Source organism: Anolis sagrei, chromosome 6 (assembly GCF_037176765.1).
Source record: "Anolis sagrei isolate rAnoSag1 chromosome 6, rAnoSag1.mat, whole genome shotgun sequence".
Lineage (NCBI taxonomy): Eukaryota > Metazoa > Chordata > Lepidosauria > Squamata > Dactyloidae > Anolis > Anolis sagrei.
In genome coordinates this window covers 50,081,427-50,108,279 of record NC_090026.1, presented here as the reverse complement: position 1 = coordinate 50,108,279, position 26,853 = coordinate 50,081,427, and the positions used below count along the sequence as shown (strand labels likewise).

The 26,853-nt window shown below is 43.3% G+C and overlaps 1 protein-coding gene across 2 annotated transcripts; it reads left to right on the top strand.

Annotated features, from left to right (window-relative positions):
- Window positions 1-872: 872 nt before the first annotated feature.
- LOC132778380 (amine oxidase [copper-containing] 3-like) lies at window positions 873-26,442 on the top strand. Of its 2 annotated transcripts, XR_010910173.1 has the most exons (5): window positions 873-2,802; window positions 12,553-12,838; window positions 15,013-15,142; window positions 20,998-22,642; window positions 22,681-26,442. XR_010910173.1 is itself a non-coding variant. In XM_067470105.1 (4 exons), the coding sequence occupies exons 1-4, from the start codon at window positions 1,233-1,235 to the stop codon at window positions 21,280-21,282; spliced, it is 2,271 nt and encodes a 756-aa protein (XP_067326206.1). In that variant the 5' UTR covers window positions 873-1,232; the 3' UTR covers window positions 21,283-26,442. The 2 variants fall into 2 exon arrangements, 1 of the variants encoding a protein (XP_067326206.1); XM_067470105.1 differs by having other exon boundaries at window positions 20,998-26,442.
- The last annotated feature ends 411 nt before the right edge of the window (window positions 26,443-26,853 follow it).

Sequence of the window (26,853 nt, the reverse complement as noted above, 5' to 3'; positions counted from 1 at the left end):
TCTGGACTGGCCTCTGTTGCTGAGGATCTTGAGCTTCTAAGAAAGGCACCCGCGGTTCACCCAGATAAAGAGAGAAGCACATCTTAGTTTTAACTTTATAGTGTCTGGGTGTGACGGCACAGGTAGTATCCATTGATGTAGCTTTCTTTCAAAGTGGATAGGTTAGGTAAAGGTTGTCCCCTGACATTAAGTCCAGTCATGTCTGACTCTGGGGTGTGGTGCTCATCTCTATTTCTAAGCCGAAGAGCCAGCGTTGTCCATAGATACCTCCAAGGTCATGTGGCCAGCATGACCACATGGAGCGCCGTTACCTTCCTGCCGGAGCGGTACTCACATTTGCATGTTTTCAAACTGCTAGGTTGGCAGAAGCTAGGGCTGACAGCGGAAGCTCACGCCGCTCCCTGGAATCGAACCTGCAACCTTTTGGTCAACGAGCTCAGCAGCTCAGTGCTTTAACCCACTAAGCCACCGTGGCTTTATTCCCATTTTTATCCTGCTTCACTTTACTGTAACTTTTAAAATGTTTTCCAATCAAAATCCGACAGTCTTTCCCCCACTGCTTCCGATTTTTTTTCCTTGCCAGAGAAAATGTGCTAAACAGAAAATATGGAAGGGTTGTAGAATGCTACTGGGCTGCTTAAACAAAAACTTGCCTAAAACTGCCCTTAAGGACCTGCCTATGGAAGATAAAGCAGAATTGGCTCAAAGGTGAACTGAATGCAGAGACAAGAGCAAGATTAAATCTTTATTTCAGGGAGCGAGCATCCACAAATTAGAAGTTTGATTGAACTGCTGAACTGAAAATTTCCAAGTGAGCCAGGCACCCGCACCATTCCTTTCTCAGCTAGCGAGGCATCAAGTTACAGCAGGACTGCCTGCTCCTTCTGCTGAAGAATTTGTGCTCCCTTTGGGTCTTGCAGTTTGGTCTCTCTGGTCGGAACCATTGCTTTGCCCATCCGCCTTGGCCAGGAGCAACTCACAGAGGGCTACTGGTAGGGACACAGATACGTAGGTGGGAGGGGAAAAGGGGAGGGAGAGAGTAAAGCCAAGAGAAAAATCTGCCTTTTTATGGTCCCCTGAAAATCCCCAAGCATTCCTCCTAGCTTGGTTCCCTCCTCTTAACTCTGAACAGACCAACGTCTTTTCTCCCACCCACCCAGGCGGCTTCCTGCAAGCAAAATCACAACCAGCTTTTAAAGCTTGCGCTGCTCCTGCTGCTGCCTTTTGCTAAGATGAACATGAAAGCTGTTGTGGTTCTTCTCCTCTTAGCCTTGGCTACCATTTTTGCTTTAGTTTGCGTCTTGCTGACTAAAAAGGAGAAAAGCACCAAGTGTGTCCTCTCCGAGCTGCAGAACCCTCCAGAGGACATCTCCACAGATCAGAGCAAGATCTTTGCTGACCTGACAGCAGACGAGATGATCCGAGTGGTGGAATACCTCAAAGACCATCTTGGCGTCCACCTGGAAGATGCTTTCTATGCCAAACCATCGGATAATTGTATTTACTATCTAGATCTACACCTCCCCACTAAAACAGAAGTACTGAGCTTCCTCAACCGTGGAACGGACCGACCGTCTCGAGAGGCATTGGCTGTGGTGTACTTTGGAAACCAACCAGATCCAAATATCACAGAATACATAGTGGGTCCTCTTCCGCTTCCAACATACCATCGAGACATCACCCTGAGGAAATTTGGCAAGAAGGTGCCATACCACAGCAGGCCGGTGACGGAGAGAGAGTACAGAGATATTGATATTTTCATTTTCCAATCGCTTGCAGAGGTCTCCAGCCTCCTTCAAGCATGCTGTGAATATAATGGGACAAACTTGGCTACTCTGACTACAGCTCCTCGAGGGTTTGTGTCCGGTGACAGAGCCACCTGGTTTGTCCTGTTCCACAATGTGGTGGGCAGTGGCTACTATATCCATCCTATTGGTCTGGAGGTGCTAGTGAACCACAGCAGTCTCAGCATCTCAGAGTGGACAATTGAGAAAGTGTTCTATAATGGTCAGTATTATCAGGACCTGGCCCAGCTGAAGAAGGAGTTCAACGAGGGACGGGTGAAGGAGGTCAGAGTGAAGATGGCCAGGCAGCACGATTTTGCTTCCACAAAGCCTTCCAAGCTTTCTCATCCAGGCCCTTTTCAGTTTGAACCCCATGGAATACGCTACAAGGTACACGGCAGCCATGTTTCCTGGCAATCGTGGGCGTTTACCTTTGGGATGAATGTAAACACAGGACCACGACTCTTTGACATCCGATTTGACAATCAGCGGATTGTCTATGAGCTGAGTCTGCAAGAAGCCCTTGCCATTTATGGCTCCAACTGTCCTGGAGGAATGGTGACCAGGTACATGGATGGCAGTCTAGGCATTGGGAGGTTTGCTTATGAGCTAGTTCGAGGTGTGGACTGCCCCTACATGGCCACTTATGTGGACCGACATTACTTGATAGACTCAGACACGCCAAAACTGAACAAAAACTCCTTCTGCATCTTTGAGCATGACATGGGTGTGCCTCTGCGTCGTCATTTTTCTAACTTGGGGTCTTTCTATTATGGAGGGATTCCTAAGTATGCTCTGGTCGTGAGGTCCATTTCGACCCTTATCAACTATGACTATGTCTGGGATTTTGTGTTCTATCAAAATGGTGCTATAGAAGTCAAAGTCCATGCCACTGGATATATCAGTTCTTCATTCTTCACTGCGGGTGGTAATGCATATGGCAACAGGGTAGGGGAACACACGCTTGGAACCATGCACAACCATTTGATAAACTACAAAGTTGACTTGGATGTAGGAGGTAAGTCCCATATATACTGGTAGGAGGTCTTTCACAAACTGGCATCCTAAAAAGAACCAGGGTGCAGTGTTAAACTGTTGCCAATTTCAAACCTAGCTTTTCCTTCCAAAACGCCTACATTCTACATTTTGTGAAATTTTGGGAATTGTGGGACACGTTTGTTTTCAATATTTTTAGGATTTGACTCACTGTATATGCTCGAGCCCCGGTGGCACAGTGGGTTAAAGCACTGAGCTGCTGAGCTTGTTGATCGAAAGGTTGCAGGTTCGATTCCGGGGAGCAGCGTGAGCTTCTGCTGTCAGCCCTAGCTTCTGCCAACCTAGCAGTTTGAAAACATGCAAATGTGAGTAGATCAATAGGTAGTGCTCCGGCAGGAAGGTAACGGCGCTCCATGCAGTCATGCCGGCCACATGACCTTGGAAGTGTCTATGGACAACGCTGACTCTTCGGCTTAGAAATAGAGATGAGCACCACACCCCAGAGTCAGACATGACTGGACTTAATGTCAGGGGACTACCTTTACCTTTACTATATGCTCGAGTATAAGCCTAGTTTTTCAGCCCCCTTTTTAGGCAGAAAAAAAATCCCCTCGGCTTATACTCGAGTCAAGGTTATTATTTTACACTGCTATTAGTATTATTTTTATTATATTTATTATTTTACTCTATTATTATTATTACATTTACATTATTTTACTCTATTATTACATCAATTATTTTACTCTATTATTATTACATTTACATTATTTTACTGTATTATTATATTTATTGTATTTATTATTTTACTCTATTATTGTTATTATTATGACTTTATTATTATTATTATTAAATTTCCATTATTAACTATTATTATTTTTATTACATGTTATTATATTTATTATTTTATTCTATCACTATAGGTAATAGGTAAGCATATTTACACTGAAGGAGGTTAAAATAATGGTTGAATCAGCGTTGGGCAGTCTTATCTTAAACTAGCTGTCCCCTGCCACGCGTTGCTATGGCCCAGTCTGGTGATCTGGAAAATAAAGTAACGAGAAAGTGTTGGTTTCTAATATATGTAATTCCTTTATCCTTGTGAATGAACAGTGTTTCTTGTTGTTTCTTTGTCAGTGTTGATGTGGCGAGTCTATGGTTTGCTTACTCTGGAATATGCAACATATCATAGTCCTTCTATAAGGGTCTCTTTCAAATCTATGATACTATATCTCTCTCTGTGTGAGAGAGAATCATATCTATCTATATTTATGACTGGTGAATAGAGTTGGACTGGATGGCCTTAAGTATTTTCTGTTGGTCATGGGGGTTCTGTGTGGGAAATTTGCCCCATTTCTGTCATTTGTGGGTTTCAGAATGCTCTTTAATTGTAGTGAACTATAAATCCCAGTAACTACAAATCCCAAATGTCAAGGTCTATTTCCCTTAAACTCCATCTGTGTTCATATTTGGGCATATTGAGTATTCGTGCCAAGTTTGGTCCAGATCCATCATTGTTTGACTACACAGTGCTCTCTGGATGTTGGCGAACTACAACTCCAAAACTCAAGGTCAATGCCCACCAAACCCTTCCAGTATTTTCTGTTGGTCAGGGGAGTTCTGTATGCCATGTTTGGTTGAATTCCATCATTGGTGGAGTTCAGAATGCTCTTTGATTGTAGGTGAAATATAAATCCCAGTAAATACAAATCCCAAATGTCAAGGTCTATTTCCTCCAAATATAAGGTGACTGAAAGATCCAAATGTCAGAGACAGCCTTCTTTGAAGACACTGGTCTTGCCTAACTAAAGGGGTACCCTTCACAAACTCCATCTGTGTTCATATTTGAGCATATGGAATATTCGTGCCAAGTTTGGTCCAGATCCATCATTGTTTGAGTCCACAGTGCTCTCTGGATGTAGGTCTACTACTCAAGGTCAATGCCCACCAAACCCTTCTAGTGTTTTCTGTTGGTCCTGTGTGTCACTTTTGGTTCAATTCCATCATTAGTGGAGTTCAGAATGGATGAACTATAATTCCCAAACTCAAGGTCAATGTCCACCAAACCTTTCCAGTTTTTTCTGTTGGTCATGGGAGCCCTGTGTGCTAAGTTTGGCCCAATTCCATCATTGGTGGAGTTCAGAAATGCTCTTTGATTGTAGGAAAACTATAAATCCCAGCAACAACAATTCCCAAATGACAAAATCCATTTTTTTTAGTGGAGGACATAAATTGGACTGTTAGGTGTCTTGTGTCCAAATTTGGTGTCAATTCCCCCAATGGTTTTTGAGTTCTGATGGTAGCACGAACTAACATTACATTTTTATTTATATAGATTACAGTTTTGTGTAAATACTTGAAAATATTTAACCTACTGACGATTACCAGTAGCAGCTACATTTCTCACCCTCGGCTTATACTCGAATCAATACATTTTTCCAGTTTTTGTGGGAAAATTAGGTCCCTCGGCTTATATTCGGGTCGGCTTATACTCGAGTATATACGGTATATAGAAATTAGACTATTTATATAAGACATGAGTAAATATTATGAACAGGAAAGTTATTGTGTTGTTGGGGGAGACTAGAGATGGGTCAGCCTTCACCAGTTAAAATCATAGCTGGATTCAGGAAATAATAAATTTGGAAAAGAACTCAGGTCATTCTGAGTCAAATTACAAATCAAACAGGCCTCTATAACATTCCTGGCAAAGGTATCAGGAGCAGCACAATGAGATATTCAAACATAGTTTGGAGCAGGAAGGAGGTTGGATAGGGCCAAGAGAACAGTTTGCAATTTCCTCTGCTTGGGTTTGAAATCTAAACCAGAAAAGAACCCCAGAGGCTCTTATATTCCTATAGCAATGTTACAAATTACCAGAATGCATGTTTACACGACAGGAATGATTAAATTTGATAGTGAAGGAGGAAAGAAACAGGCCCAACACTTTTCAGCAGGCTGAGTAAAAATTCCAACATCTCTTTGAAACTAGGTTCTTGTGGGTTTTTTCAGGCTATAGAGCCATGTTCTAGAGACATTTCTCCTGACGTTTCGCCTGCATTTAGATGCAGGCGAAACGTCAGGAGAAATGCCTCTAGAACATGGCTCTATAGCCCAAAAAAACCCACAAGAACCTAGTGATTCTAGCCATGAAAGCCTTCGACAATACATCTCTTTGAAATTTTGTTTTGAATATAGTAGTAAAGGAAACTTTTGGGCACCGCTGTCTGATGTATGCAAGGACAACCAATTGCTTCCCTGTCCGTTGCATGTTTATCCTGGGTTCACTCTGGAATTTGAAAGAAGCTATCCAACATGATGAAACCTAAACCCCAGAAGAAATTTGTCACTGTCTAATAATAATAATAATAATAATAATAATAATAATAATAATAATACAACAACAATACAGACTCTGGCTTGTGTCAAGGGACCACCTTGACACAAGCCAGTCAAGGGGGTCCCAATGGTGATTGGCACACTGGGTCCAGTGCCTAAAGACCTTGGCCTGCACTTAAACACAATCAGCGCTGACTAAATTACCATCTGCCAGCTGCAGAAGGCCACCTTACTAGGATCTGCACGCATTATTCGCTGATACATCACACATTCCTAGACATTTGGGAAGTGTCCGACGTGTGATCCAATACAACAGCCAGCAGAGTCTGCTATGGACTTATCTTGTGATGATAATAATAACAACAACAACAACAACAACAACAACAACAAGGATTTAAAGATCAAACTGCAAAGACTCTGGCAGAAGCCAGTGAAGGTGGTCCCAGTAGTAATTGGCACACTGGGTACAGTGCCTAAAGACCTTGGCCTGCACTTAAACACAATCAGCACTGGCAAAATTACCATCTGCCAGCTGCAGAAGGCTATCTTACTGGGATCTGCACGCATTATTCGCCGATACATCACACATTCCTAGACACTTGGGAAGGGTCCAACGTGTGATCCAATACAACAGCCAGCAGAGTCTGCTGTGGACTCATCTTGTTGTGATAATAATAATAATAATAATAATAATAATAATAATAATAATAATTTAAATATCAAACTGCAAAGACTCTGGCACAAGCCAGTTAAGGTGTTCCCAGTGGTGTTCGGCACACTGGGTGCAGTGCCTTAATACCTTGGCCTGCACTTAAACACAATCGGCGCTGACAAAGTTACCATCTGTCAGCTACAAAAGGCCACCCTACTGGGATCTGCATGCATTATTTGGCGATACATCACATAGTCCTAGACACTTGGGAAGTGTCAGACGTGTGATCCAATACAACGACCAGCATAGTAATCTTGTTTGTTGTGTACTAATCTTTTTGTGTTTCTAACAACAACAACAACAACAACGATGGTCCACACCTTGGTTACATCCAAACTGGACTATTGCAATGCACTCTATGTGGGACTGCCCTTGAAGACGGCCCGCAAGGTTGAACTGGTACAAAGGGCGGCAGCCAGGCTCCTTACTGGAGAAAACTATAGGGAGCATACAACACCCCTATTAAAACAGCTTCATTGGCTGCCAATAAGTTGCTAAGCCAAATTCAAGGTGTAGGTCATGACCTATAAAGCCCTAAACGGTTCAGGCCCCATCTCCATGATTGCATCTCCTTCTATGAACCGGCATGAGCTCTAAGATCTTCCAGGAAGGCCCTCCTCTCAGTCCCACTATTGTCTCAAGTGCGGTTGGTGGGGACGAGAGAGAGAGGGCCTTCTCAATGGTGCCCCCCCCCCCCCACCTCTGGAATGTCCTTCCAAGGGAAATAAGACAGGCCCCATCCCTCCCCTCCTTTCGTAAGAACTTGAAGACCTGGTGGTTTCAACAAGCCTTTGAAAATGACCAGTTCTAACTCAGCCCTACACATTGTCGAATACGGCCTTATTCTTCCTACCAGTTACCCAGATCATTTCCTCTAATCGGCCCCAGAATGAACAGCCACAGACCCGTACCTAATATTATTGTTGCCTGCCATAGCATTGCAATTAATTCCCGGGCCCCCTAGAATTTTTGGGCTTGCACAAATCTTGGCCCGTCCTTTTTAATTTTTTAATTGCCTTGAACAGGCAGGATTCTTTTAATGTATGTGTGTTATGGTGACAATTTTATGCTTATATTTTGTTTAGTTAATCTTGTGATTATGTTGTTTTTTTACTTTGTATGTTTGCTGTCGCACGCTGGGCCTGTGCATAAGACTGTAGACAGGACATAAATTCCATGTGCCCAACGGGACGCCAGGGCTGCCTCAGGTTAAAGGCCTTGGATTTCCTTAAAACAGAATCTCTAGATTGCTTAAAGTTTCAACAAAGTTCTTTATTGATGAAAACAAACAGGTACTTTCAAGCTTTCTTAACAGTCTATTGGCTCTCTCTCAATCTTGTTCACTGGGAACAGGCACTATCTTCTTAACTGTAATTAACTAATGGGGAAATCCTGAACTTCTAATCTGGGCAGTCTGTACTTGCCTCTGTTGGGGTGGAGCCCCTGCACCCGGTACCAACTGCATCTGGCTTCCGCGAGCGACCCTTACCAAGCAGAGATTTGTAGACTTCCAGGGGAAAAGAAGGAGTTCAGGTTTCCGTGATGGCTGGCTGAAGTCCTTCAGCAAAGGAGCTGTAAGGCTGTATGATCCTCGGCCAAGCTATGGGGCTGTATCTCCCCGGCCAAGCCGTAGAAGACGAAGCTTTCTACAGGAGCTCTTGGTTTTATGTCCTGCAGGAAAAGCTTTTCTGTGTGGACTGACCCAAAAAGGCTCCTATTCCCTCCAAATACCAAAAAAGGGGCGGGACCAGGGAACCTAACTATAATTGACAGGTGGCTTGCCCTATGATTGCAGCCAAAAGAAGCCGCCTATCTGCAGAGTCCCTGAAACTTAGGACTGCAACAAACATTAAATGCAAAGCAAACAAAATTGGAGCTCCTGGTGCAGTTGTACCAGCACAGTATGTTTTGCGACGTTACCTGGGAACTGCTCTGAGTCCCCTCGGGGAGATGGAGCAGTATATAAATGAAGTAATTTTTTTATTTGTTGTCCAAAAGACAACTGTCCCAAGCTCAGTTTACAACTATGCCCATATAGGTTTCCACAGTATGTCATAAACCTACAGTTAAGGTTACTGAATTCTAGTGTTATGGTTCCACTATATTGGCAATGGCAACATCCTATGGAATAGTTGGATTTATAGTTTGGGGATTTGTATTACTTAGAATGATTGGCCAGGGAGTTTCAGTGCCTCACTCAACTTCAGATCCCAGGATTTTACAGGATGCTGCCATGGCAGTTAAAATGGAATCATAGATTTATAGCTGTGCAGTGCAAAGGGGCTTCGAAAGCTAATAGGCTGCATTGTAAGGAGGCGGCCACAGGGCAGAAGCTCCAGATGAGCAAGTAAGCCAAGGCATAAGTTGCAGGGGAAGTCATTTGCAAATTGAAATCATACAGGATATGTTTTTTTTTCAAAGAAAACATCTGGTATTCCTAGTAAAGAAATGGCGTGAGCCAAAAACTCTGGGCAGGAGGAAGTAACCATTTGTAAATATTGGAAACTGGAACTGTCTCTCCTCATAAAAGCAGATGGTGGTGAAGCTAAATTATCTGAATGGCTGTGTGTGTGTGTTTTGTGTGTGTGTGTGTGTTGATATAATTTCCACAGCAGCCACAACATAAATCTATTGGCAAGTTTGGGAACTAAGAATAATTTGCCTTCTTTGCACCTTGCTTTGAACTTTACTTTGTTCTCTTGCAAGTAGATATAAGGAACTGTTGTGAGTTTGGGGTTGCGTCTCTAATTTGGTTGACGATAGTGGGCTTTGCTTTTTTACGCACAGGTGTGGGGGATTAGTAAATTCTGTGTCTTCTAGTTTGGGGTTGGGGAACTTGTGGTTCTCCAAGTGATGTTGGATGGCAACATCTATGCTTGAGACTGTAGAAGGAAACAGAAGAAAAAGAAGAGGAAAAAGGGAAAGGAGAGAACTCTTCCCAAGTTTTGGATATGAAAGCCAATTTCATCCATTTCTGGAAGTCACTCAACATTTTACTGACATTGTGTTGCTTTTCCAAAGCTTGGGAAAGTTACCTTTTTGAATACAATGTTAAGCATGCCACAGAATTTCAAAACCTAGGATTGCTTAGGCTAGAATCTTAACAACTAAAATTCTTTATTTATCACATTTATACCCCACCCTTCTCACCCCAGAGGGGACTCAAAGTGGCTCACAGAAAGGCACAATTTGATGGCACATGAACATGTATCCAACAAAATATATACCCTATTTTTCGGCGTACTAGACAACTTTCTAAGCCTGGAAAAATTTTATGAAAAGTCGGGGGTCGTCTAGTACACCGGGTATAAATTAGTTTCCAGACTCCTATGTTTCCAGACTCCTATGGCTCCCAGAATGCCTCAGCAAACATATCCAAGGCATACCGCTGCCCAGGTCGTCTGGAGGCACTTCCTTGGGCCTAGGCAAACCTAGTGGCCTTCAGAAGAGGCGAGTGGCAAGGGTGGAGGAGGTCCTTGAAAGGAGAGCAGCAACTGCATACTGTTGTAAGAGGGGTAGTCTTAAATGGAAAATATATCCCTAACTCTGTATTTTATCTTTAAAAGGTGGGGGCCGTCTTATACCCCCAGTCACCTTGTATGCTGGGAAATACGGTGCATTAAAACCAACTGCTAAAAACATATCAAATGTGAAAATTATTAAAATCACATAATCCAATGGCATAGTCTGTTCCAACGATCATCGCACCATTCCACATTCACTTATTGCACTGATAGATTATCTGAAAGCTTGGTCCCACACCCATGTTTTCAGTCTTTTCCTGAAAGTCAGCAGGGAGGGGCTGATCTAATTTCACTAGGGAGGGAGTTCCACAGCCGAGGGGCCACGACTGAGAAGGCCCTGTCTCTTGTCCCCACCAGTTGTGCCTGCAAAGGAGGCGGGACCAAGAGCAGGGCCTCCCTGGCAGATCTTAATGTGTGAGATGGTTCATAGAGGGAGATACATTTGGACAGGTAAGCTGAGCTTTAACTGTTTAGGGATTTATAGACTAAAGGCAGCACTTTGAATTGTGTTGGGTAGCAGACTGGCAGCCAGTGGAGCTGACGCAACAGGGGAGTTGTATGCTCCCTGTACATCCCTCCGGTGAGAAATCTGGCTGCTGCCCATTGGACTACTTGAAGCTTCCAGTCTTCAAAGGCAACCCCACGTAGAGTGTGTTGCAGTAGTCTATTCAGGATGTAACAAGAGCATGGAATACCACGATCAAGTCTGTCTTTTCAAGCTATGGGCGCAACTGGCACACAAGTTTTAATTGTGCCAAAGCTCCCCTGGCCACTGCCGAGACCTGAGGTTCCAGGGCCAGCAATGAATCCAGGAGAACTCCCAAACTACAAACCTGTTTTTTCAGGGGAAGTATAACCCCATCCAGCACAGGATGTAACCCTATATCTGTTCGGCCTTCCATCTGACCAGAAGTACCTCTGTCTTGTCTGGATTCAATTTCAATTCGTTCTCCCTCCTCAAGATCGTCACAGCTGCCATGGCACCAAACTGCTCATATAGTACAGATATGCTCACCATTTTTCAGCTGCCAATCAGCTCTTGAGAAAGTCAGTCCCTTATGCTCCTCCTAGTTGCAACTTCGTATGTGTCAAGAAGAAAGTGTTCTTGAGGGATCTTGAAGATTTGCAAGGAAACGTAAGAAAGAAGGCAGTCTGTAAGGCACACAGAGAGAAAGACCTGTATGTAGGTTGCAACAGGTGAAAGAGTGATAACTTGCACATGTCCATAGACTACATTTGTAGAAGAGAAAAGCTTTAGTCTCATAAATCTAGGGGTTGGAGATACTGAGTTGTTTTGCATTGACAACTCTAGTAGCCCCTTCCTCTTCCTCAGCCCATTCTTCTGGCGTGAGGAGATTTCAGAGAAGTGTAGTTTGTGAAGGCTATGACCCCTGTAGCAGAATATTAAAAAAAAGCCCACCTTAAACTACATTTTCCAGAATTCTGCTCGTACCAGAAGAACGGGGCTGTCCATGTTAAAGCCATGGTGTGGGTTAATTACATGTGCTTAAATTAAAAAAATTCTTAAAAATCAGTGGATAGTCCGATTGTTCCTGGTTTGTTCAGGCTTGCTGCCCTATTCAGGTTGTCTCATTGTGCAACAATTTGAGTGTCTACCTCTAGTAGTTTTTTTAAAATAATGTTTTAATTGAAAAAAACTTTTTAAAAGTTTATCTAAAACAACTTTCCAGGGATTGGTGCCCTGCTTATATTATCTCATTGTGTAGAAATTCAATGGGATATTTTTTGTAGTTTTTTTAAATTATTTGTAAACAAATTTAAAATTTTCTTGAAAAAATCAGTGGATGACTGAAATATTATGAACTTGGCAGGCTTAACGTTGTAAATGTTTCCCTACAAATGTGCCAAGTTTCATTCTAATCGCCAAAAAAATGAGAGGGAAATGAGCCTCCCAATTTTTCCCATTGCCACTAATGGAACAAATCTTTTTGTTCCGAAGCAATTACGAAATTTCGGAGATTCAGATTATGAATCAGAATGGAACCTCTCCTAATCTTTACAAATTGAAGTGGGAGCCATCCAAATCTCCGAAATCAGATTTCAGCTGTTTTGCACACCTCTACAGTCAGATTGGGTTTGGTGTTTATGCTAAGGTTGTAAGAGTTTGCTTACTTTCCTGAAGGTCTGACCCCAAAGGTAAGGAATGAACATTTTTCTTGGCCTTTTTGTCCCCTGTTAGGACCCAAGAACTCTTTGGTGGCTGTCGATATGGAGTTTGAGACTGTGCAAGCCCCTTGGAGTCCAGAACACCAGATCCAGCGCCCAAAGCTCACCACTAAAATCCTGGACAAAGAAGAAAAAGCCACCTTCCCACTTGATGGCAAAGTTCCTCGATATCTACACTTCTCTACCAGTCAGGAGAACCACTGGAATCAAGAGCGCGGATACCGCATCCAAATAGTCAGTTTTGCTGGAGACTCCCTGCCCCAAACTAGCCCAATGGAGAGGTCCATCAGTTGGAACAGGTAGGAGATGTTGTGCCTGTTTTTTCTTGGGACCCTTTCATGCACACTAATTACAGTCAGCCATCCACATTCACTGGAGTTAGGGGTGCAGCACCCCACCCTTCAAACTAGGTAAACCTGACAACATCTCTCTAGGAATCTCTAGCCCTTCCAGTGCAATCTTATGGTCACCTTCCACCAGTGTTGTTTATAAAATTGTGCTACAGCTTCCTAGATAGTGAGGCTTGCCCAAAGTCGCCTAGTGAGAATCTCTGGCTGAGCAGAGATCTGAACCCTGGCCTAATATTCATAACAGTATCCCATGCCAGACTCATTATATTCATCTTTTTTATTCTTAAAAAAAGTGAATAACTTCTTTTAGAAGCCTCCAGGTACAACTTCAAAATTCAGTGTTCTCTCATTTATCGCGGATGTTCCGTTTCAGGACCACCCACGATAAGTGAAAATCCGCGAAGTAGAAACCACTATATTAATTTTAATATTTATACATTATTTTAGCATACGTCAGAAAGGGAGGCGGTGTGTAGGCCAGAACTCCCTCCGCCGGCTTCGCTTGCCCTCCCACAACTTGGAGTGCTTGTGCGGCCGCTCCTCCTGGCCCATCCCGAGGACCTCTGCCTGCCTCCCTGCCCTCCAGAGCCACACAGGCATCAGCAGGCAGGTCTTCCCTGCCACACCTCAGGTGGCTGCATTTCCGGTTTCTGCGGAGGCCAAGGAGGCAGGCCTTCCCCAACACAGGCCGCCACACTTCCAGTGTCCTGAGACGTGGTGGGGAAGAACTGCCCCCCTGGCCTCTATGGACCCCAGAAGTGCAGCAGCTTAAGGTGCGACAGGGAAGGCCTGCCTGCTGCCTGTGTGGCTCCGGAGGCTTCTGGGGTCCTCAATCATGGGGCCCAAGCGGCAGCAAGAGGCCCAGGTGGTGATGAGGAGGAGGAAGAAGGTAAGGAGGGTGAAGAGGTGGCTCTTCTTCCCTCCTTGCCCTTCTTACCTTTCTCCTCCTCCTGGTCACCACCTGGGACTCTTGCCACCGTTTGGGCCCTGTGATACCTCCTCAATTGTGGGGCTCAAGCGGAAGCAAGAGGCTCAGGCAGTGACCAGGAGGAGGAAGAGGAAGGTAAGGAGGGTAAGGGGGCAGCTCTTCTTTCCTCCTCACCTTCCTTACCTTCCTCTTCCTCCTCCTGGTCACCGCTTGGGCCTCTTGCCACTGCTTGGGCAACCCTCAGTGTTCCCTCAACCCTCTGTGTTCCCTCGCTACTTAAATTCTTTTTTTTAAAAACCCCGCAAAACAGCGAGTGCACGATAAGCGAACCGCAAAGTAGCAAGGGACCACTGTAGCTTGCAGGGGCCCTCAGAACTGTTCAATATTTTTCTAAAATCCCCCCTTTTCAAAACTAGGAGTAAAGGGCTTGTTTGTTTGACTTTTTGGTAATTTGTGCAGCCACAAATGATCTGAGGGACAAAAAAAAAGTGGTTGTTGGGCCCTCTGCACTCCCCTACCCTTCCCCTAAACGCTATAACTATGTTGGTTGTATTTAAAACAGATAACACCATTACAGTAGTGGGGAGCTTGTATTGTTTAGAGATATCATCACATTTGCTGAGTGTCAGGAGTACAGGGTCTCTATGAAAAGTGAAAAGCTTCAGATGAAGATATTGCTAGAAGATCCCTCCCAAGAAATGTCTAGGTCTGCTAACATGACTCAGTTATCAACTTCTGCTGGAAGTAGAACATAGATTTACATTAGAGAATCTAGCAATGTAATCTCTCTAGAAATTCCTAGTTCCTCCAGCAAGGCTGGAGGAAGTTGATCATAACATTACACTGGAGGACCTAGAGATTCCTAGAAAGAAAATTTAAGTCAAATCCATGAATCATTAAACCCACCAAAGTCACAACTTTGCAGTGCAACGAGGCAAAATGGTGTCCTGAGATGGTTTTAAAGCAACTTTTAATGTGGATATAAGTGATTTTAATGTTTGTATATATTTATGGTTTTATGTCCCGGCACTGAATGTTTGCCGTATATATGTTGAGTCCTCTGTGGGGTGAGAAGGACAGAATATAAATGTTTTAAATAATAAAATAAATAATAAAACCACAAATGTGGAGGGACAACTGCAGATTAAAGATCTGACTTCTCCCCTCCATCTCCCTTTTTGTGAATATTCCATAGATACAAGTTGGCTGTCACCAAAAGGAAAGAGGAAGAGTCGACCAGCACCTGCATCTACAACCAGAATGACCCTTGGGACCCACTAGTGGTCTTTGCTGACTTCATAGACAATGAGACCATCATCAATGAGGTGAGTGCCAATGCATAGGGATATCTCAATTAATGAGGCCGATGTGTTAATGGGCATTGCTTTTTGACAAAAATGTTGAGATCACAAGCAGAAATAATGTGGAAAGTATAGAGGTAGATTCCAACATCACACACACACACACACACACACACAAAACAGAGTTTCAACATGCTTCAGGAACATTTTATTTATTAACAATATGCATATATGAAATGAAACAAGCAAATCTGAAGAAGATCTACAAGCCACTCTAAACGCCTTTGCAGAAGCATACGAGGAGCTCGGCCTGTCATTGAACATCGAGAAAACCAAAGTGCTGTTCCAGCAGTCACCAGCCAACCCCTCTCCAATGCCAGAGATATAGCTTAATGGTGTAACATTAGAAAATGTTGACCATTTCCGCTACCTTGGCAGCCACCTCTCCACCAAAGTCAACATCGACACCAAAATACAACACCGCCTGAGCTCTGCGAGTGCAGCATTTTTCCGAATGAAGCAGAGAGTGTTTGAGGACATCCGTAGATATACCAAGGTGCTTGTTTATAAAGCTATTGTCCTCCCAACCCTGCTATATGTCTGAGAAATGTGGACTGTTTACAGACGTCACATGCAACTCCTGGAACGATTCCATCAGCGCTGCCTCCGGAAAATCCTGCAAATCTCCTGGGAAGACAAGTGGACAAACGTCAGCGTGCTAGAAGAAGCAAAGACCACCAGCATTGAAATGATGGTCCTCCGCCATCAACTCCGCTGGACCGGCCACGTTGTTCGGATGCCCGACCACCGTCTCTCAAAGCAGTTGCTCTACTCTGAACTCAAGAACAGAAAATGGAATGTTGGTGGGCAGGAAAAGAGATTTAAAAATGGGCTTAAAGCCAACCTTAAAAACTCTGGCATAGACACTGAGAACTGGGAAGCCCTGGCCCTTGAGCGTTCCGGCTGGAGGTCAGCTGTGACCAGCAGTGCTGCAGAATTTGAAGAAGCACAAATGGAGGGTGAAAGAGAGAAACGTGTCAAGAGGAAGGCGCGTCAAGCCAACCCCAACTAAGACCGCCTTCCACCTGGAAACCAATGCCCTCACTGCAGGAGAAGATGCAGGTCAAGAATAGGGCTCCACAGTCACAAGAATACTGATCCTAGAAGACTATCCTACTCGTCCAAAGAGAGATTGCCTGATTAAGTAGGTAAGTAAGATTCCTACATCACAAAAAAAGAAGAAGAAAAAACAGAGTTTCAACATGCTTCAGGAAGCATTTTATTTATTAAGAATATGCATATGTGAAATGAAGCAAGCAAATCCGGTAAGCCAGTAAGAACCTTCTGAAGACCACTAAAAAGGCTTCTTCCAAACTGTACAACTTTTTTTACGATTTCCATTTTGGTGGCCATACTTATGGATCAATGCTTCTTTAACATGTTGAGAGAAAATGATGATGGGGCCTTATTTGCTGTCATCTTCTCTCTTTTGCTATTTATTCAGTAAGGGATTCTAGAGACAGTTTCTGTTTAATTTGCCTATTGGAGGCAGACATACACTATTTTTTATTTATCGTGTCATCTGCAACCAGAACATTGTATTACATTTCTAACAGAACAAAACAAACAAACAGATTTTAAAAAACACACAAATTTTGCAAACTTGGTAGTTGATTAAATGTCCTTTGACCAGTATCTGGCCACTTGGGGTGCCTCTGGTGTTGCCACAAGAAGGTCCTCCGTCGTGCATGTGGCAGGGCTCAGGGTGCATTGCAGCAGGTGGTCAGTGGTTTGTTCTTCTCCGCACTCGCATGTCGTGGATTCAACTTTGTAGCCCCATTTCTTAAGATTGGCTCTGCATCTCGTGGTGCCAGAGCGCAGTCTGTTCAGTGCCTTCCAAGTCACACAGTCTTCTGTGTGCCCAGGGGGGAGTCTCTCATCTGGTATCACCCACGGATTGAGGTGCTGGGTTTGAGCCTGCCACTTTTGAACTCTCGCTTGCTGAGGTGTTCCAGCGAGTGTCTCTGTAGATCTAAGAAAACTATTTCTTGATTTGAGTCGTTGACGTGCTGGCTGATACCCAAACAAGGGATGAGCTGGAGATGTCTCTGCCTTGATCCTTTCACTATTGGCTGCAACTTTCCGGCGGATGTCAGGTGGTGCAATACCGGCTAAGCAGTGTAATTTCTCCAGTGGTGTGGGGCGCAGACATCCTGTGATAATGCGGCATGTCTCATTAAGAGCCACATCCACTGTTTTAGTGTGGTGAGATGTGTTCCACACTGGGCATGCGTACTCAGCAACAGAGTAGCATAGTGCAAGGGCAGATGTCTTCACTGTGTCTGGTTGTGATTTATTTATTTATTTATTTATTTATTTATTTATTTATTTGCTTTATTTCTATACCGCATTTTTCAGCCTGATAAGGCGATCCCCAGGTTGTGCCAGTCAGCTTTCATATGATATTATTTCTAGTGCCCACTTTTTGCTTGATGTTCAGGCAGTGCTTCTTGTAGGTCAGAGAACGGTCCAGAGTGACTCCCAGGTATTTGGGTGTGCTGCAATGCTCCAGTGGGATTCCTTCCCAGGTAATCCTCAGAGTTCGGGATGCTTGTCTGTTCTTAAGGTGAAAGGCACATGTCTGTGTTTTAGATAGATTAGGGATCAGCTGGTTTTCCCTGTAATAGGCAGTTAGAGCACCTCGATCCAGAAGCAACCAGAGAAGACATACACTGCTATAGTAGAACTGGAAAGAGCCGAATCCTGCTGTTTCCTGTTGCAAGTGAGATCAACCATATCTCAGTGTTGCTGTAATCGTTTTGGCAACTACTGTAGTCAGATGCTTCTTTGATCTTGTCTATTTCTCATGAGACACAGAATAACCATGTGCTGGGGCTTTAGAGATAGCATAGTAAATCCAGGATGGGAGCTTTGGGGCTGCGAAAGGACAGAGAGAATACCAAACACTATAGCATCCCAAAAATAGACATATAGAGTTATAATTTACACAGTGAGTACAGTGTTCCCTCACTTATCGCGAGGATCCCATTCCAGACCACCCGCGATAAGTGAAAATCCGCAAATGTAGGGACACTGTATTAATTTTAATATTTATACATTATTTTTTATATATTATATATTATTTTCTTACCTGTGCTTCCTTACCTGCCTCCCGGCCCATCCCAAGGACACCTGCCTGCCTCCCTGGCCTCCGCAGATCCCGGCAGAGCGTCCGGAGCCCCGCAGGCAGCAGCAGGCCAGGGAGGCAGGCCTTCCCTGCCACATCTCAGGCTGCTGCACTTCCGGGGTCCCTGGCCTCCACTGGGTGTAAATATTTTATATTAATATTTTCAAAAAACTCACAAAATAGTAAGTCTGCGTAAAGTGAACTGTGAAGTAGCAAGGGAACACTGTATATTAGGCTTGGGTAAGTTCGTTCGTAAGCTTCTAAAATCGTAATTAATTCGGATTAAATTACCTTTTGATCCAATTTCGAGACATGCAGGAATAGTGGGAGGAGCAATTCCAAACTGAAAAAACTTCCCCATTGTTTGGAATTATTTTCGGATGTGGCTTTGCACGCCTGACGATGCAAAGAGGGACGAGGTGGGCATGGCTAAGAACAGCTCTTCCTGAAGGCCACTGGGGGAGTGGTTTTCATTTAGCTTTGCATCGGACATCCCTAGTAAATAGATCTCTGGTTTTAAGGAAAACTGGCTTTTAGAATTTTTTGGGTCATGGAATGTATTTCCTTCCAGTATTTTTTGATTCGCTTGCATGTCCACCATGCATGTATAAAAGTCCCTTTTTCTTCCTTACACTTCCAGCAGACATTGGATATCCCTTTATTGAATTTGGCAAGTTTTTCTGGGATACAATACCAGCGGTATAACATTTTATACCAATTCTCTTTTAGGTCATTGGCTGCCGTATATTTTAGTTTTTTATTCCAAATTTCTTCCCATTGGTCTGTGAGGATACTGTGCCCTATGTCCTTTGCCCATTGTATTTGACAGTTTTTAATATGTTCTTCTTCCGTGGACCAGGTTAAAAAGTTTTTGATATAAAATTCTAATCAGTTTTTTGTCTTTTTGTAAAATTATTTCCCATAGTCCCTCCTCTTAATTAAAACCTATTTTACCGTCCTCCTTAAATCCTTGTTGAATTTGAAAATATACCATGTTACCTTTTGAACTGAGAGCTATCCGTACTTATAAAGAAAAATTGTAATATCCAAAGAAAATGGGAGAGGAGACAGTGGGAGGAGGAATATGTCTCCTGGGTGATGAGAAGGCAAATGGATTTTTATTTATTTTATTTATTTATCGTGTCAGGGGCAACCAGATAATTGTATTACATTTCTAACAGAACAAAATAAACAAACAGACAACACAAAGTTTGCAAGCTTGGTAGTTGATTAAATGTCCTTTGACCAGTATCTGGCCACTTGGAGTGCCTCTGGTGTTGTGCATGTGGCAGGGCTCAGATTGCATTGCAGCAGGTGGTCAGTGATTTGCTCTTCTCCACACTCGCATGTCGTGGATTCTACTTTGTAGCCCCGTTTCTTAAGATTGGCTCTGCATCTCGTGGTGCCAGAGCGCAGTCTGTTCAGCGCCTTCCAAGTCTCTCATTTGGTATCATTGATTAATTGAGGTTCTGGGTTTGAGCCTGCCACTTCTGGACTCTTGCTTGCTGAGGTGTTCCAGCGAGTGTCTCTGTAGATCTTAGAAAACTATTTCTTGATTTACTGTTTTTACTGTTGTATTGTATTGTATTGCTGTATTGTTGCCAGCATTGAATTGTGCCTTTGTAAGCCGCTCTGAGTCCCCCTCGGGGTGAGAAGGGCAGGGTAGAAGTGTCTGAAATAAATAAATAATAAGTCGTTGATGTGCTGGCTGATACCCAAACAAGGAATGAGCTGGAGATGTCACTGCCTTGATCCTTTCACTATTGGCTGCTACTTCCCGACGGATGTCAGGTGGTGCAATACCGGCTAAACAGTGTAATTTCTCCAGTGGTGTAGGCCGTGACACCCCGTGATAATACGGCATGTCTCATTAAGAGCCACATCTACTGTTTTAGCGTGATGAGATGTGTTCCACACTGGGCATGCATACTCAGCAGAGTAGCATAGCGCAAGGGCAGATGTCTTCACTGTGTCTGGTTGTGATCCCCAGGTTGTGCCAGTCAGCTTTCGTATGATATTGTTTCTAGCGCCCACTTTTTGTTTGATATTCAGGCAGTGCTTCTTGTAGGTAAGAGCACGGTCTAGAGCAGGCCCGTAGCCAGGATTTCATTCGGGGGGGGGGGGGGGGGGGGTGAGTTTGTTTCGGGGGGGGGGGGGCTGAGTCTAAGTGAAAGAGGGTCTACCCTAGCAAACCTTTTGTATCATTACCCCAATACCCCCATGCATATGGGACATATTGAGCATGGGGATCAGATCATGATATGAATAAACATAACAGTTTAAATAATGCACCAATAAGGCCTTTTCGCGAACCACCATGAGAATTTCGGGGAGGGGGGGGCTGAAACCCCCTCAGCAGCAAAGTAGCATAGTGCAAGGCCAGATGTCTTCACTGTGTCTGGTTGTGATCCCCAGGTTGTGCCAGTCAGCTTTCGTATGATATTGTTTCTAGCACCCACTTTTTGCTTGAGGCAAATGGATAATTAGAAAAGAAAGCAGGGAAAAGAGGGAAAGCATGTGATAGGGGTAGGAAAATCATCCATTTAATTTCAAAATGGGGCTTTGCGAAGCTTAAGGGAAAAACAAAAATCCCAAATGTTTACTTATCCCATGTGATGAAGTTTCTCACACAGTAGTTGACAAATCTGTCTCCCCGCCTTGTTGCTTTCTCCTTCTCTCCAATTCTCTCCAGGATCTGGTGGCCTGGGTCTCCGTCGGATTCTTACACGTGCCACATGCTGAAGACATCCCCACCACTGTGACACTTGGCAATGGGGTTGGCTTTTTACTACGGCCTTACAACTACTTCGACGCTGACCCATCCGCCAAGTCCCCTGACAGCGTGTACTTCACAGCGAAAGAAGACACAAGCAAATGTGAGGTCACCCATGTTGCTTGCTTACGAAATACAGCTTCGTGTTCTCCCAGCCTTCCGTCTTTCACATACGGTGGCTTTGGGAATGTGACAGCTCCTTGACCAAAAATGAAAGATTCTGCATTTTGTTCTACTTTTCAGCTTACCAAAATGTGCCTCAGCTTTATCTGAATAACAGTGTTGCTGCATCCAAATTATGTCTGGCCTTGAAACATCCTTGTTTTATCATATCCATTCTGTCAGCTCCCAAGATGGTCACTTCCTCCTCAGTATTATCAAATCTAAACCTGCTTTCAACAGGATGTTTCACACAACAATTGTCCATGAGTCTCTTGAGATGTTGTTAGATGAATATCGAGATTCTCTCCTATTGCAAATCAATCAGGAATTAGATATTTCTTCCCTTGCATTTTAAATTATTAGTATTTTTATTCAACATTTTCCAGCTTTAAAAAAAACATACAAGGGTTGAATGAAAAGTAATGCCTCCACCTTCATAACTCCTCAACAGATGGCAATACTGGTATGCGGCAGGTACTGGCTTGTTCAGTAGACTTTCCTCTACAGTTCCATTTTGGCCCTAGCATTGAACGGTTGTGTTGTTAAAGTGCGAAGTATGGAATCCTGCACAGACGGTCGGTCCATGTGACTTAAGCAATGTGCAGTCATTTAATTCTTGATAGCAGAAGCTGTCACCCCAAAGGAGACTCGAGAATACAAGCTGTTTATGGTGATTTTGTTGATGTGAGTACTGTGTGTCATTGGGTGAGTAAGTTTAAAGATGTTGAGGTGGGAACATCTGACTTGCATGACAAACAAAGAGTTGGATGTCCTGTGACAGCAACCACTGAGTTTCACAAGCAAAAGGTTGACAGATTGATTCAGGATGATCGTTGTATCACTCAGAGAGAAATTTCCAGCATAATATGAATTTCACAAGAATGTGTGGGTAACACTATTGCTTTGCTTGGCTATCGGAATTTCTGTGCACGATGGGTTGCGGAAACAGAGTGTTGACTTCTTCCGTGATGGCTTCAGAAAACTTGTTCATAGTTGGCAGAAATGTAACCAATTGTCTGCTAGTTATGTCAAAAAGTGAATAGTGGTAATTAAAGAGCACATTCTAAGGATTATTTCTGCGTATTGTCGAAGGCTTTCATGGCCGGAATCACTGGGTTGTTGTAGGTTTTTTCGGGCTGTATGGCCATGGTCTAGAGGCATTCTCTCCTGACGTTTCGCCTGCATCTATGGCAAGCATCCTCAGAGGTAGTGTGGTCTGTTGGAACTAGGAAAAAGGGTTTATATACCTGTGGAATGACCTGGGTGAGACAAATGACTCTTGTCTGCTGGAGCTAAGTGTGAATGTTTCAACTGACCACATTGATTAGCATACAATGGGCTGACTGTGCCTGGTCAATGCGACTTAAGCAACATGCAGTCATTGAATTCTCGACAGCAGAAGGTGTCACCCGAAAGGAGATTCATCAGAGACAGCAGAAGGTGTCACCCGAAAGGAGATTCATCAGAGAATGCAAGCTGTTTATGGTGATGGTGGTGATGTGAGTACTGTGCATTGTTGGGCGAGTAAGTTTAAACATGTTGAGGTGGGACCATTTGACTTGTGTGACAAACAAAGACCACACACTTCACATGCCACCACAGCAGAACTTCAGAGACTGGATCTCACGACTGTACAGCATCCTCCATACAGTCCAGATTTAGCACCATCTGACTTCCATCTGTTCCTGAAAATGAAAGAATATCTGCAGGGACATCATTATGCTTCAGATGAAGACATTGAGAGAACTGTGAGACACTGGTTGGGTCACATTATTGCTTTGCTTGGGGATCGGAAGATCTGTGCACGATGGGTACCCAGGTGACGCTGGTTGCAGAAACAGAGTGTCGACTTCTTCCATGACGGCTTCAGAAAACTCATTCATTGTTGGCAGAAATGTATCCAATTATCTGGTGATTATGTGGAAAAGTGAATAGTGGTAGTTAAGTCATTGAATTCTTGACAGCAGAAGGTGTCACCCCAAAGGAGATTCATCAGAGAATGCAAGTTGTTTATGGTGATGGTGGGGATGTGAGTACTGTGCGAGTAAGTTTAAAGATGTTGAGGTGGGAACATCTGACTTGCATGACAAACAAAGAGTTGGACGTCCTGTGACAGCAACCACTGAATTTCACAAGCAAAAGGTTGACTGATTGATTCAGGACCATCAGATACTCCACTTTGGCAGGAAAAACGAAATGCAAAGATATAAAATGGGGGACGCCTGGCTCGAGAGCAGTACGTGTGAAAAAGATCTTGGAGTCCTCGTGGACAACAAGTTAAACATGAGCCAACAATGTGATGTGGCGGCAAAAAAGCCAATGGGATTTTGGCCTGCATCAATAGGAGCATAGTGTCTAGATCTAGGGAAGTCATGCTACCCCTCTATTCCGCTTTGGTTAGACCACATCTGGAATATTGTGTCCAATTCTGGGCACCACAATTCAAGAGAGATATTGACAAGCTGGAATGTGTTTCCAGAGGAGGGCGACTAAAATGATCAAGGATCTGGAGAACAAGCCTTATGAGGAGTGGCTTAAGGAGCTGGGCATGTTTAGCCTGAAGAAGAGAAGGCTGAGAGGAGATATGATAGCCATGTATAAATATGTGAGAGGAAGCCACAGGGAGGAGGGAGCAAGCTTGTTTTCTGCTTCCTTGGAGACTAGGACGCGGAACAATGGCTTCAAACTACAAGAGAGGAGATTCCATCTGAACATGAGGAAGAACTTCCTGACTGTGAGAGCCGTTCAGCAGTGGAACTCTCTGCCCCAGAGTGTGGTGGAGGCTCCTTCTTTGGAAGCTTTTAAACAGAGGCTGGATGGCCATCTGTCAGGGGTGATTTGAATGCAATATTACTGCTTCTTGGCAGGGGGTTGGACTGAATGGCCTATGATGTCTCTTCCAACTCTTTGATTCTATGATTCTATGATTCTATCATATCAATCAGAGAGAAATTTCAAGCATAATCGGCATTTTACAAGAATGTGTGGGTCACATTATGGCTTTGCTTGGCTATCGGAAGATCTGTGCACAATGGGTACCCAGGATGCTGACGCTGGTTGCAGAAACAGAGTGTCGACTTCTTCCGTGATGGCTTCAGAAAACTTGTTCATTGTTGGCAGAAATGTATCCAATTGTCTGGTGATTATGTGGAAAAGTGAATAGTGGTAGTTAAAGAGAACATTCTAAGGATTATTTATGTGCTTGATTTATTAAAATATCCCCATCCAAACTCAAGTAACAAAGGTGGAGACATTACTTTTCATTCAACCCTCGTACAAGCCAAACAAAGGTGAACACATGAGAAAAGGGGGAAAGAGGACATTCAGATAAGCAAAATAAATTGAAAATTGTTTTAATTTATGGTGATGGGGCAAGAGTAAGAAATGTTTAGGCAAACACATTGTTTTATACAGTTCAAGGTAAGTAGCCAAGAGGATTTGACAGCAACAGAATACACATGCATTATGCAGAGAGAGTTGTATGCTACTTACTAGTGGAGTTTGTGGGACCTGTTTGCCATTTCTTTTGGCTGTTTGTTCATTTCCAAGTTGGAGGGATATCCTTGAACACTGCATGAACCTCTGAAAATGTGAGCTTTCAGCAAAAAGGAAATATGGGCAGAATAAAGTGAAGGTTACAAAAGGCCAGATTGATAAAGGCAAGGAAGTTCAGGAGCGCAAAAATGCTTAGTATGTTTTGTATATAGGAAAGCCATCCAAGAATAGAAATGAATCCAGGATATAGCTACATATCAGAAACTTTGACCTTTCAGTCTACACACATGGAGATAGTGCTATTCTACAGAAAAGTAGGTGCTAGGAATGTTTGCAGTGTAGGAAACTAACAGAAGAAAAGTAAAATTGTGGGAATACCGTAAGATGGCATTGATATGTGGATGTCCCATACAACATTAATGAAAAAAATACAGGAATTCCACTTTTTGGCATATCAAAAACTGATATATTATTCTGTTACCATTGACCAGCCATATTACATGTCACAAAGAGGGAGGAAATGGTGCCATTTTAGGGAAATATAAAAGCCAACCACAGAATGTCTGATCCAACAGGGCTACCTATATGTTATTAACTTAAGAACATATAGACAACCGTGCTGGATCAGAATGCAGAACGATGAGGGTTGAATGAAAAGTAATGCCTCCACCTTTATAACTCCCCAACAGATGGCAGTACTGATTCCATCTATTCATTGTAATCTGCTCGCCCATAGAAAATAATAATCATATCTAGGAAGTTGTAGGTTTTTCCAGGCTATATGGCCATGTTTTTAGAGGCATTTTCTCCTGACATTTTGCCTGCATCTATGGCAAGCATCCTCAGAGGTAGTGAGGTCTGTTGGAAGTAGGAAAATGGGTTTATATATCTGTGGAATGACCAGGGTGGGACAAAGGACTTTTGTCTGCTGGAGCTAGGTGTGAATGTTTCAACTGACCACCTTGATTAGCATTTAATGGCTTGGAAGTGCCTAGGGGGAATCTTTTGTTGAGAGTGATTTGATGTGCCTGATTGTTTACTCTCTGTTGTTTTGCTGTTGTAATTTTTGAGGGTTTTTTTTTTTTTTTTACAAAATCTGGCTACCAGTATTAAAATTTTCCACATAGTCTTTTTCTACTGACTTTTTCATTCTACAGAATGATCACCACATTACAACTTGGTGTAATGGTTTGAGCATTGGACTACATCTCAGGAGACCAGGGTTTTAAGCCCACTCAGCCATGGAAACCCATTAGATGACCTTGGACAAATCATACTTGCGCAGCCTCAGGCTGCCAAGAAAATGTTATGATAGTGTTGCCTTAGGGTTGCCCTAAGTTGGGAACAACATGAAGGGAAACTATAAGGATTCAACTTTGATTACCAGGAATCCTGGAGTTTAGTGTACAATAAATGTCCAGTCCCAAGATTCTATAGTTTGGAATCATAGCAATTAAAAGTGGAAATAGCACTATTAAAATGAACTGTGATTGGACTTTAGAAAACAAACATTTATTGGATACAAACCTATCACCACCACCACTTTTTAACTCTCTTAACATTATGGCGTGGCATACCATAAGGTAGAATTTAGGCAGGATCGTGTTGTTGGTTTAGGATTTGTTGCCCTTTTTTACTATGTATTCTCACAAATTCCTGTTTCTCCTCTGTCTTTATGTTTACGTCAATAAACATTTTAAATTAAAATGTGTTGCTTTCCTGTTTATTCTGACAATAGCTAAATTATTCACTCACACAGCTTGGCTTGGCGTTATGAGTTCCTATGTGGATAACAGAAAGCGGAAAGAAAGAGGTGATGTCCTGGCCAGCAAAGACTGAAATCAGAGTTAATTGTATCCAGCTCACATACTTTATGGTCATAGGCAACTGGCTTGCCTCTTAGCTAGAGTTGACTCAAAAATTGTAGTGCTGGTGGCAAACACACAGAAAGAATGAGAGGCAAATGTTGCACATTCGGATACCTACTGTGCCCGGAGGCAGAACAACATGGTGAAATTTGATTGCAATTTTATTACACAAGCCATTTGTAGATGAAAATGTGTGCTTTCTGCAGAAATGGGACTTGCTAGAAATTGTTGTCGGACCTCCCCTTGCAGG